At 35.9% G+C, this 13,606-nt stretch overlaps 1 protein-coding gene across 1 annotated transcript in view; it reads left to right on the top strand.

The window, feature by feature from the left end:
* LOC139473601 (E3 ubiquitin-protein ligase rnf213-alpha-like) overlaps positions 1 to 13,606 on the top strand; it is a 208,576-nt gene that overhangs the window by 176,754 nt on the left and 18,216 nt on the right. Inside the window, exons 68-77 of the mRNA XM_071256274.1 lie at positions 203 to 454; positions 1,398 to 1,536; positions 3,016 to 3,296; positions 4,779 to 4,884; positions 5,555 to 5,668; positions 5,962 to 6,051; positions 6,324 to 6,383; positions 8,165 to 8,362; positions 10,184 to 10,289; positions 12,797 to 12,831. Coding sequence (XP_071112375.1) covers positions 203 to 454; positions 1,398 to 1,536; positions 3,016 to 3,296; positions 4,779 to 4,884; positions 5,555 to 5,668; positions 5,962 to 6,051; positions 6,324 to 6,383; positions 8,165 to 8,362; positions 10,184 to 10,289; positions 12,797 to 12,831 — 1,381 coding nt within the window. The remainder of the gene's footprint in view (positions 1 to 202; positions 455 to 1,397; positions 1,537 to 3,015; positions 3,297 to 4,778; positions 4,885 to 5,554; positions 5,669 to 5,961; positions 6,052 to 6,323; positions 6,384 to 8,164; positions 8,363 to 10,183; positions 10,290 to 12,796; positions 12,832 to 13,606) is intronic.

The following is a 13,606-nucleotide window of genomic DNA, read 5'->3' as shown; positions in this document are numbered from 1 at the left end:
CTGTATTGTGTTGCACTAGCAAGGTTGACTATTTAATGTCCTCAATATACTCAAGCTTTACGAGAGAAAAAAAGGAAATTGTTCAGTATAGCATCAAATTAAAAAAAAAAAAATTCTGTCAATTTCAAGTGTACATAAAATGAAATGTGGGTTCAAGGTACATGTAATGTATAAATTGTATCACTACATTGCTATTTTGCAGGGAAATGTTCAAAGAATATCAAGAGTACCTGAAGTGCTGCAACAGCTTCCTCATGTCTGTGGTGTCCAAGCTGTGTTTTGGTGGAACAGAGCCTCCAGAGAGTGCTGTCATAGAGAGGATCTTCAGCTACATCACTCGCAGATATGGTCAGACTGGAAGGTTGCACACTAAAGAGATGTCTGTATTTGAAGACATGATTGATCCCACACCTGTGGTCAGATCCTTTCTTCTAAAACTTCTGATACACAAAAGGTAGGGTTATCAGATCACCTAAATAAATTACCATTTTTTCAAATTAGTATCTTCATCTCATCTATTCAACAGAGTTGGAAATCATAGAAACAACTGAGAATGTCATATCTTGATCTAGGCATAGAAAATAATGATGATGGCAACCATCTTCTCCAAGCTGTATGATAAGAGGGATGATTTTGATTTTCCCATTGTGAAATTTCCCTTTCATGTTGAGCAATGTACTACCAGGTCCATCTTGTGGCATCTACATTTCCCAGTCGCTTGGGTATTTAAGAGCATGTACATGATATTCAAATTTCATGCTAAAGACACATTTTGCTTACACTGCTAAAGTTTTCAATTAAGGTTTCATCATCAAATGCCTGGTAAACTAATTCAAGAAATTTATGGTAGACTTTACTAAATATGACACGTTGCTTGTCAACATGATGCATGATGCTATCCCACAGTATGACCCTTGCAGGGAGTTTTCACACTCACTGGCACTTACTTTATTTGTTAGGGTGGTCATGCTTCGTGACTTGGTTGACAATGTGGCGTCGTACCCCAATGACGGGATCATTGCTTATAATACTGATCACTGGATTATCTGGGCCAGACTCAATTGTTTACAGGATGGCATCGTATTGCTTGCCCCGGCATTAGGCAACAAACAAACTCTTTCATATTTATGAAAGTTTTGTGAGTGGCGGGTGCTACCTATAAAGCAGGACTTGCTTACCCTTTTCACAAACTCCTTATGTCATCACTGATTTCAGTGGATCATTCATGTAACTTTTATCACTGTTTGACTTTTATGCCTATGGAATCAGTTTTGGCAGATAGATGAGAATGATTGTTCTCTGGTATTGATGTTTGGAATATGACAAGGATGAAACAGTTACCAGCCTTTGTCATCCAGGAGCAGATTTAAAGCAATGCTTATTGTCTTTGTCTTCAGTGAGGTGATGGTACACAACTATCTCCAGAACTTCTTTCATGATGCCAAAGCCATATGTCAACAAGGAAATGAAGAGATGTCCATGGAGACATTAGAGGAGATTGTACAGTTCAGCCTTCTTGTTATACACTGCTTTGAGGTAATCTTTGACAGAATGCTCAAATTTGGCTTAAGGGAGCCTGGATGGTACAAATCAGCATATGACATGACATGGTGGTGTCTTTTCTCTTATTGTTGTCTGTTCTATTCCAGTCTGGCCTCCCATAATGTTGAGAGCTGACTAGTAAGGTCATGATCAAACCAAATATGTTAATGTATGACTAGCACATTTGATACAGTTAAGCATTCTTTCATCACGGACATGTTGGTGACTAGGGATGTATGATTAGCTATGTGAGGTCATGTAAATAATAACAAACTTACTCTACATTATATATAGGCCTCAAATATAGTACATGGAGTATAAGCTAAAAATTGAAGACAGAACATGTGATGGGATGTACTATACATGTATGTATTTCTATTTTCACAAGTGACACAAACATTCTTTTCTTGTTAACAAAGGAATTGCAGGTTAACATGTTAGTTTCTTGGTGGAAATATTTGTTAATGGACTGGTTACAGAATACTAATTTTATCCGCCAGGCATATAAATACGTGGGGATATAGTCAACACCTTGTCCGTCCACCCGTCCTTCCATCCATAACTTTTTCGTTTCTAGAGTATAAATTGAAAACCGTTTAATATTTTTCAACCAAAATTGGCAGGTCCTGAAGTGGTGTCTTTTGCTATTTATTGATGTTTGGCATTTTTATTTTTCTAAATATTTTCTTGGAACAGTTTGGACTTAGTCTTTGAAGGTGGTGTGGATTTCATTTCTGGAGCACAACTAAAAAAACGTTCAATATCTTTCAGCAAAACTTGGAAGGTATATCAAACAGATCCTGAAGTGGTACATTTTGCTATTTAGGGATTTTTGGCATTTTTATTTTTCTTGATTTCCATGGAAACAAATTGGACTTAGTCTCAAAAGGGTGGGTTAGGTGCCATTTCTGGAGCACAACTTGAAAGCTGATACTGCTTATGACTTTTACTCAGCCATTTTGATTCAAAACATAATGAAATTTCATATATCTATAGTAATGCATACTCAAGACATATGTTCTGTTTTTTATGATGCATATTAAGTGTGGACCTTAATTTGACCTTTACACTTTGACAGTGCTACTAATTTCTCTCAAAATGCATTTCCTCACACTGTAAACATCCTCTTTTCAAGAACCACTTGTCTAATGGAGCTAAAGCTTTTTATGCCTCTTCCTACTTTTCATTTTTACAAAATATAATGAACCGGCAGCTATATTGAAAAAGTTATGTGTGGCCACTGTTAAGAAATTTCTGCTCAAAATGTACTGTTATGCTCTTAAATTGGCTCAAATGCATTTTAGGGTGAGAAATTAATTGAAATGAATTAAGTGATAAATAAGTAATATATGATCTGTCCTTTGGTTGATTATTTAAGTCAAAGAATAAGAAAGTAATCATGTTGTAATGAAATCAAGATGTGATTTTGTAAAGAAGGAATTCAATGTACGTCTGTCTTTTGATTCATTACAGGACTTATATCATGAGCATGGATCTCAGTCAAGGACCTCATCAGAAGAAATGCAAGCTACAGGCCACAAACTGTCAGATGGGCGACGATTTATCTTATATATGGATTTGGACTTGAGAAAGATGTACACCATTGCTATGTGTAGATATGGTCTTTCAGTAACAGCCAAATACCTGCATGGTGTGTTTATTGCTGGGACCGAGAAAATGTCAACTGACTATTTCAGAGAACTCTTGAATCACACTGAAGGCATCGTAACAGTTAAAAATGCTGAATGGCCAAAGTAAGAAATTTTCTGTGCTTTGGAATAATATAATGTAATGACAATAAATTACCTATAGAACTGAATCAAATTTTCAACTGAGAGATATGAAATATACCGGTAATAACAATCAATAGTATGGATGAGAACTTATATTTTTCAACTTCATATGGCATCCATATTGTTGATTTTTAATGCTCAACTATGCTCATAACTTTTGGGGTTTATAGAAAAGAAGTATTTCATGGTTGAAATGCTTCTCATATACCCCTATGAATGTTTTTTTACATGTGATTGGATAACATTAAAATCATATAACTAGGACAGATTATACTTCAAATTATGTAAGTTATGATATATGCTGGTATGTATTCATTCTCAGGCAACTAAGGTTTGCTTTGAATTGGTTTGTGTAAATAAGTGTAATTATCGCAATGTATCCCAATCAGCTCACACACAATTTTGCCAAGATGTACACAAAATTGAAGGAAAATTTGAATAAAATAAATTAAGTAGATAAAACAATTTCAGTCATCAATCTAGAAAATAGTCTGAAAGGTTCGAATCTGATTTTCAATATGGCCATTATGGCAGCCATGATGAAAAATCCATCTCTGGTAAATACACAGTCATTTTTTGTTTCAAAATATTTTGAAATTTGGTATATGTGTAGTTTGTACAGTTGACCAAAATATCAACATATATTTTACAATTTTGTTATATTGTGAATATTGACCTTGATTTGACCTTTGCTCTTTGATCACCGATGCCCTCACAGTGTCTGGGATCTGTGAACAACTCCTCTAATTTACACTTCCTCTAAAACATTTTGAACCAAACTTGACTGAAACTGTTATGTAAAGGTTTTGGTCCAGATTGGTCAATGTTCAATTACACCATTCAGTCAGTTAATCAGGCAGATGTGAAACTGTGTTATTACAAGTCCTACAAAATCAGATATCGATAGAATGCCTGTCAAATAATTGTATCATTGATGATCAGTTACTTTTTTAAATGCTGTGAATGATCCTTATACTTTGTACTTTCTAATAAGTAAGGTGAAGGTCATAGTCAGTGTCACTAGGTCAGAGTAATTAAATTGTTTATGTAGGGCTTTTGCATTCAATATCCATATGATTTGGATATTGTCATACCAATATTTGGTAATTTTATTAGTATCTTAACACATACAGTTGCAGATGTTTCTGAAGACAAGAAGTGAAGCTGCAAGATTGTGAGAGTGTAAAACATTATATACACATGTGGCAATATTTCTTAACCTTTTCACAGCTGTATCACAAGGACAAAAGTGTGCATTATACTTGTGCATATGGTATGGTACAGTACACACTATAATACTGTTTAATATATACTTTTTTCACATCTTTCAAGAATCCTTCAATATGAATGCAGCAAAATACATTTTACACATGTTGAAATGTTGTCAATATATCCAGGTGAGTTAGTGTGATGTAATAGTTCAAATGATTGTATTTTGTTCAGGAAGTTCTTGGTGAAGCAGATATGTCGGGAGTTTGGGACTGACAGCTACCATGCTATCTGTGAAACTGGCAAGGTGCCATGGCTGGCACTGGATGTTACAAATCAGGTGACTACTTAAGTTGTCTGTCCCAACTTGTATTTATGCATTATTTTCTGTTTATTTAGTATTAGTAGAAGAAATGTTGTTTGACTGAGGCTTTGGAAGAGTAGCTAGAATAGCAGACTGCTAGCCTTTGGCTTTCCTTCTGAAAATATAGCAACAAAACCTGAGAAATCTCTGCTAAAAGTCAGATGTTAGATTCCGACTACATGTATATCATAAGAATATGTTTATGAATCACTATCATATAGTGATGACACCTGGCGTTTGTGAAAAGATGGTGTATCCTGCCCCACCAGTGGCACCTGTCACAAACACATGCAAAGGCTAGTCAATTGTTCACCTGATAAAACACAGGGACATATGGTACTAGTCAAAATAGGGACTGATGAAACCAATGGACAGATGAACCTGAAACGTGTACCCACCAATGATCATTTGCTTGTTTTTCCGACAGGAAATCATCATTTTTGCAAAATATTAAGACCACTTATTTTCTAATAATTACATACTTGAAACATAAGTCAATTTTCTTTTGTTCCCGTAAGCTTTGCAAAATGAGAGTCCACCAATTAACATGTACTGAAATGATATGAAGTGACATGTTCGAGACAGCAGACTTAAAACTTTTTGGCACAAAGTGCTTGTATTCTAATCTCAGAATTCTTTTCATTAGGTCAGTGAGTGCCCAGATCGATATGTTGTCTGCTTTGAGTACCAGGAAGTAAGAGAAACTTTGGCTAAGACTCTCCTGGGTGAAGACATCAAGCACCTGAAACCATTGGTCAAGGTAAGAGCATCCAGTGATGAATGTGTTAGCTCAAGCTAGAAATGTAAAACATAAATAATCAATATCAAGATAAATTTGTCAATTAAATGTGAATATATTTAGTGAAAAGTGTAATTCCAGATTGATATGTTTGGATCAGCATTACAATCAGTGATACATGGCCACTGCCAGGATACATTGATTAGTGGTACACACTTTATTTTTAAACATGTTTTACCACTACTCCCCACAATGTGTTGATGTAATATGTGTATTTGCATATAGTTATAATAATTATTGTTAATTAATTTCAGAAAAATGAGATGCTGTTTCTCCTAGCTGTACACAGAGAAGTGACCATGTCCAATATCAAACCACAAACTGAAAGGGATCGACAGATCTTGGTACGTCACAGATTTGTAACTATTGTACTTTGAACAGTTAACTTCTTTGAGAGGCATTTTGAAAGCACTTAAACAGGTATACATTTTTCATTATTTGTAGTGAACACAAGTTTCATTCATGACTATATATTTCTTTTGAAAACTGAAAAAAATTGGGTTTAGATAAATGATGCCATTGATGCTTGAACATGTATATAACTTATTCTTAGGACTGTTCAAAGAGTTTTGTTCACTAGTGATACATTGACATTTATCCTTGTTTTCCTTTTCAGAAAACATCTCTTCTAATGGTCACACAATTTGTTGAGAAAACAAAGAAAGTTAAGCAAAAAGTAAGTTCATACCCAACCTCACATGTATGGATTGTACATGTTTATGTCACAAATTATTTTTATTATGACACATACCAACTATAATATATGTATCTTAGCTGTTATCAGTGGAATATGTGTCACATAATGTCATACATCATACATGGAATGAGACCAGTAACTATGTGACTGTTACTTTATTGTTTGCCGATTTGCATCAAGCTATTAAGTAAATTATATTATGACTTTGTATAGTGCACTTTCCAATATATACCTGCTCAAATGTGCTTAGACGGCATTAATTATACATATGTATAATTATTACCCTAGACAATGGATTGATGTGCACTCGATTTTCATTCTCCGCTGACAAGCTAAGCTGCCTGTGAGGCACTAGAAGATTAACAGTAATATTACCATCTCATCCTACCTATGACCCATTAGCCCTTTTTTCATTATACATGTTTTGAAATATTTGGGTATTTCATCTCTTCTCAACAACAATATCTTATGTTATGTTTTGTTACTGTTAGAAAATTCCTTTTTGCAATCACCTCGCATCATCACTATTTTATAGTAATTCATAAACACATGCTTATGATATGGCAGTAGCAATCCTAAAATGGACTCTGTGCCTAGCAGAGATTTCTTATGATTATGAAAAGGCTTTTGTCGCTTATATTAACATGCAGGAGTAGATGTGGCAAATGAATTTTATTTCTTGCTGGTGTTTTCCTGCTTTGAACAAGTACATTATTGATATAGCCTATAAGATATTCTTTAGTTCAATATGTGCTTCTGACTTCTACAAATGGAGACTGCACACTCATTTTATCTAAATTATCCACTACAATAATGGAATTAGATCATTGTAAGTATTTATGTAAACCATCTCCAGCCATGCTGTATGCTCACTCTTTAAATTTTGTACAAAGGAAAAATTACTGTTGCGACATAAACTATTAACTTACTAACATGTAGCTCACTGTGCACCGATTTAACTGGAACTGACTGACTGAGTTTACACTATTACTGACAATTCAGTGTTCCAAATTATGGTGCCAGCATGAAACACACGAGAGCTACCAATCTCATTAAAATCAGATCTTAGTTCTCGCAATCGCTTAACAAAAGTCTGAGGACATCCCATTATGGGTCACGTCAGAACGACCTTTTATCCGACCAATCAAAGTGTCGCTTACCAGATCATGAAAGTGACTGTCAGAATGCGTTTTCTAATCATGCAACCTCGAAAAGGTTTACACGGGGTATTCTGAACGACAGTTATGGCCCGTACGACTGATTCCGTCAAAAGTATCATCTGTCTCTCGCTTTAGTGGGATAAACATTTGAACTGAGGAGGTGTACGTTGCACAGTACATGGGAAGCACTGCCATACAATGGCAACCATATATTAGACATTCCGGAATGTTCGTTCGTCAGGTTTCAAAATTTTAATCGAGAACCATGTCAACATATTTTTCAAGTGTAGTCTGAAATGGAAGTTCCCAGGTTGAAACGAGTGCCATAAAGCTCGAGAAAGCCGCTTTCTAATTGGCTGATGTCGACTTCTTGTTAGTCATTTCAGTGGTCGGTCAAAGTTCACGAAAGGTTGTCCTGACGTGACCCTGATGGGATGTCCTCAGATCTTAGTTTAGCGGCAGCGAGAACTTAGATTTGATTTTAATGAGATTGGAGAGCTACAGAACAGCTGTAATTTTCTTGATATCTGTTCAATATCTTGTCATTGTCACCATTCCAATTTTTAAGTCTATAGTGTGATTTTTTCCCATACCTCTTAGGAGCTTGCCCAGAGTCTGCTCCAGAATGAGTTTGGTAGGCCTGGCTCTCCCCTTAACATCACAGAAGGACAGAGTGTCCGAGACCAGAGTCTGGCTTGTCTGCTGCTGCACACATACCTCGTCCTAACACACTTCAACAACATGCCAGGCTTCCTTAAACCTCTCGCTGACCTCATACTGCATCCAGAGGACATGAGGGTTAGTCAAAATGTATATGTTGGCACTTGAAGCTTGCAGTGTTAAAAACAAGCCGAGGATTTTTCAGAAAAGAGTAATCGATAAATATATGATTAGTATGTAAAAATATCAATCATTTTAAATAGTTATTGAAATGCCTATCTTGGTATATTTAGCTCACCTTAAAATTGGTGAGCTTTGTCTGTTGCACTGTTCTATATCAACACAATACTGACAAATGTTATACATATCTTTTGTTCGTAGAATTATCAGTCAGCGAAAATTTAAAATGGCTTATGCATATACGCAGCAGCACATTTAAGACCCTATATTAGGCCTACATCTTCAACTCAGAAGCAGTTTGAAATATTGATTCAAGTGTTTGATGTTCATAAGCTCCATCTGTTCAGTAAAGTAGGGTTTTCATTTAGAAAAATCAAAGTAGCAACCATGGCATTTATCAACATAGGGCATCACTCAATGGAATCTGTTTCTTTTCATAATCAAGAATGTTTGTTCTCTGGTGTTGACATTTTGTATATATCTGGTTATGTTTGTAATAGGGTCACCACAAATATAAATGGTGATCATCATAGATAATGTTTGCAACATGAGTAAACTTTTTATGCTTGAGTATTACTGTGTAAGACTGTAAATTAACTGGATTTTGCGGACCAGAAAAAGATTCTGAAGAAGGAGGTGGGCCTACGTAAAGGTTACATTTTCATGAATCAATTTTTCAGTTGTTCATATTGCACACTTTGGTATAATTGCTATTTTGTGTATTGTGCCCAGTAAAAACATACATCGTATCGATTCAGTTGAACAAACAATATAAAACAAACTTTGTCACTGAAAATGTGAAATTTGCTAGTAAACATCACTAGACAAGTTGATTTACCATTTCAATTGTATTTCTGATTATGTTAGGCATTGTTTTATGTGCAAGGATTAAGATTACCATGTGTTTTTGCCACGAAAACTAAGGCCGGAAATAGCAATCAGCTGTACACACATTTCTCCTAATCTACTGGTAATTATGTTAAAATATACCCTTAATAATACAGAAATATTTTTGACACAGAGATAAGTCATGTCAAGGTCACCCTTAAGGCCATTGTCTGAAGAAAGTTTTGTTTATACAAAGGACTTATGATGCATTTAGTGAACTTCAATGAAACTTGATATGTCATCCTTGTGGAAAGGCGGGTGAGTGAGCTATGTATAAGATCAAGGGTGCAGTGAAAGTAATTTATGGAGTACTTTAATCTTGTAGCATTTATTTCCCCAAATCAAAGGAAATGATAATCATTAAAGCCTGGAAATGATTTCAGATAGGAAATATGTAGTGTTATGGTCTGTAATGATTTATCAGGCCTTTTAGACATAGCAGTGCTGCTTTTACTTTTACAAGCACATTTCTTGTTATACAAGGAATTGTATATATAAACCCCTGCCACCATCCCAATCTGTTACTTGGCTCCATGGCTGCCAGTTAGTTCATAATACTGTATTACCGGTATAACTTTCCCCTCCTCTTTAAGATGACCATTAAAAATACTTAAAATCTGACCATTAACATCATGATTTTAACATTCAAAAGGAATATTTACCGGTAGTTATCAGATAATCATTAATTTTTGGGAGTATAGATAACAAAATAAGAGTACATTTGAAGGAAAAAATGTATCTCATACGTGTCAAATGACTAGAAAAATATCAATACAAATTAATATACTCTTTTGATAAAAGTGTGAGTAGAAATCTTTTTTAGATTAATAAAATGATAGTATACAATTTAATCTTGTAGATACTGGAATCTATCTCTAGTCTCTCTTGTAGGACATGCTACTCCCAACAATGCCTCAGGATGATGTAGATTCCATTAGGCAGGCAATGCTGAATTCCATGAAAGCGAAAGGAGATACCAGTGAAGTCGTCTTTTTTTGTAAGTATTTTTACGAGGGGTGACTGATAAGTTCTGAGCCTCACTTCGAAGGAATCACATAATAGTTTAAAAACAACATCATTATGGACATTACATGATGTCATGGAGGTATATCCACAAAAACATGAGTAAATTGAGCAAATTGTTTTGCTGTCACAGGTCTGTAAAATAAACAAGGGTATGGAATCTTTAAAAAAATGGACAAACTTGAAAGTGCAGGAATTATTTGCAGAAAGAGGATCTAACCCCAAAATCCATTCTTGAAGATATGACTACTACACTAGGGAAGGACGCCCCTTCCAATTCCACCATTAAGAGGTGACAGATGAAGCATCACGGGAAGAAAAAATACCCTGTCCTGGAAGGCCTGTCACACCAGAAAATATCCAGAGAATACAGGATATGATGATGACTGACATGCTTATGACTTGAGCGTCATATTGCTGGTTAAGTGGGCATTTCCAAGGAGAGAGTACACTACATTATCACAGAAACTTTGTCAATGAAGGTATCAGCTTGCTGGGGTTCCAAAGCTTCTGACACCTGATAAAATATGCACCAGACACAATATGTCTTGTGAGAATAAAGCTCTGTTTGAAGCTGATCCAGAAAGGTTCTTGCAATGTTTTTTGACTATGGATGAAACCTGGGAACCAGTCCAAGCAACAATCAAAACAGTTATAACAGAAAGGTTATGACTTCTGTGTCATGATATTGGACTACCTTCCAAAAGAACAGACAAGAGCTTTTTATGCAATTATGGCTTAAATTAGGACTAGGTGACATGGGAAGCTGAGAATAGGTGTGCTTTTCATCAGGACAAGGCACCATCACACAAATCAGTCCTTGCCTTGGCTACAATCCACAAGTGTAGCTTTGAACTCCTTAAGCACCCACCATATTATTCTGATCCTTCTCCATCACACTTCCATCTGTTTTCAATCATGAAGAAGACTCTACCTGGAACCTATTTGAACTCGAATGATGACGTCATAGCATCTGTGGAGGACTTTTTGGACAGCCAGGAGAAGGTCTTCTATGAAACTGGGATAAAATTCTTCCAACATCTTGGCAAAAGTGTATCAACGTAAAAGGAGATCATATTGAAACATAAATCATTTTAATGTCTGTAGGTAGAATTTTTCAGTACATATCAATCAACACTTTTATGTTATATTTTTACAATTTATATATCATTATTAATGACTCAGGCTATAGATCTGATACACTTTATGACACATATGAGATGGATTCAATTTACCTACTGTTACTGTCTGCATAGAAATGTAATGGTGGGTGAGTCCATGTTGTTTAAACCACAGTGAGAAATATTAAACATATATAAGCAACGTTTTTGTACAATATTTTGTCAAGCACCCAATTTAGTTATAACAAGATTTGGGAATAGGGGACTGGTATATTCTGATCTGGAATCCCCAATAAGTTCAATGAGTGGGTAACAACTGGATGTCACAAATAAGATATGAGCTTTACAGGATATACAAGTACATAATTCCTTTGAATACCTACCCTCTTTTACATCATATCCAATATTCTTGCAATTTGGTTAACACTAAAAATAGCTTTAGATGTCACGTCCTCTTCATTGTCAGCCATCCTACCTAACCAGTTGTTAGGAGTGGTCTCTATACTTTCCCAAGTTTTCAAGTGAATAACAATGACTTGGGACGATCACATCTCGACTTGTCGCGACATGTCTTAACAGAGAGCTTCCAATCTATGTCTGTCCAGTACCAGACCCGCAGACTCTACATCTAGATACCCTGCCACTTAATTGGGGAGATATGTTTGCATACACATTTTCCCTTTGGCGAAGATGCAGGTTTGTTGTTTCTCTAATTCTGCCTCCAATGCAAGTTTGGACAGTGGTGGAGAAGACTAGACTTCTCCTCCCTCAAATACATAGTGGATTGAGTCAATACTCCATCTCTGCCATAGGCAGCAATGTGGACCATCCAGACCAGTTCAGCACTGAAATATTATCTCACAGCTGCACAGGAACATCGACGACACAAAAAATGACTTTTCGTCTCATGCAAGCCTACTATTGATAAAGACATCGTCAAGGCTAAAGTTGCAGGCTGGTTGAAAACCACCATCTTTGAAAGCTACAGGCATGCAGAGCTCTCCCCACCAGTTTGTAGTGACTGCAAAGCTCATGAGTTTCACGACTTATCAACATCCTTAGTGTTGTGGGAGGTCGTTTAAAGAGAAGAAGTTGTCGCTAGCTGTCAGTGGAGGTCCCACAATGCATTTACAATTTCTATCTACATCAGATATATCCAGATTGTCAGCCTCCGGGACTCAGTTGCATGTTATTGTGTTGTGGGGTGTTGCTTATAATATTATCAGTCACTAGTTTCATCATTTATAGACGTCCATGATAAAACTGGAACATTGCTGGTTGTGAACAACAAAAAAATGTTGTAGAGGTTTTGTCAATTTGGCAAGTATCTGTATACTTTTTGTTCTTTGGTTTCTTTCAGATTGTCCTGATGGCCATCCATACGCCATCACTGAGGTAATAAATGCACCATATTTACAATTACATACTTCCATTATTTACTGATGATTTATGTTCTACAATTATGGTCATAAAACTACATTGTCTCACAGCATGTCAATCACTAGTTAACACACAATAACACACAATAAGACTATTTATAGATTTTTTTAGTATCAGTACAGTAGATCAAAGGTCACAAAGTTATTTGGTGATGCAATCAGTCAATATTCCATGGCCAGCTATATCTTACCAGCCTTCATATGATCAAGTATTGTTGACTGCTTGATATCATAAGCAATGGTCCAAGCTGATGGGGTACAATGCTCCATCATTAACCAGGTCACACAATGTGACCACCCAACCCTCATTAAGTCATCACTTATGACAAGTGTCATTAAGACTGGTCTGATCAGGCATAGCTGAAGTATCCTTGCACTAGCCAGTAGAATTAAGTAATGGAATTAAATTAAGGCTTGCATGAATGTTTCCGCCATTGGCCTTGTTTCCAAATGACCTTGAAAATATTTTGTAAGGATAATCATATGATGTGTTATTTAGTGCATATGTGTACCATTTAAGATTTTTTGATATCATGTTCTTTGCTATCACGAAATACCCATTTGATGCCCATGCACACAGAAGGCAAAGTGTGTGCGCCTATAGGGGAAGTCAGTGTCTCACTGACAAAATGGCAAATTGTAGGATGCCCAAATGTTTGGTGAATCAAAAAGTGTAATTTCTTGACTGTGGGACAAGTAATGTCTAACAGGTGACGTTGCAATGAGGCCTT

Source organism: Haliotis cracherodii, unplaced genomic scaffold (genome assembly GCF_022045235.1).
Source record: "Haliotis cracherodii isolate W230 unplaced genomic scaffold, xgHalCrac1.p SCAF_3, whole genome shotgun sequence".
Taxonomy (NCBI): Eukaryota; Metazoa; Mollusca; class Gastropoda; order Lepetellida; family Haliotidae; genus Haliotis; species Haliotis cracherodii.
Note: the sequence above shows the minus strand (reverse complement) of the source record. Positions and strands in the feature narration are given on the sequence as shown.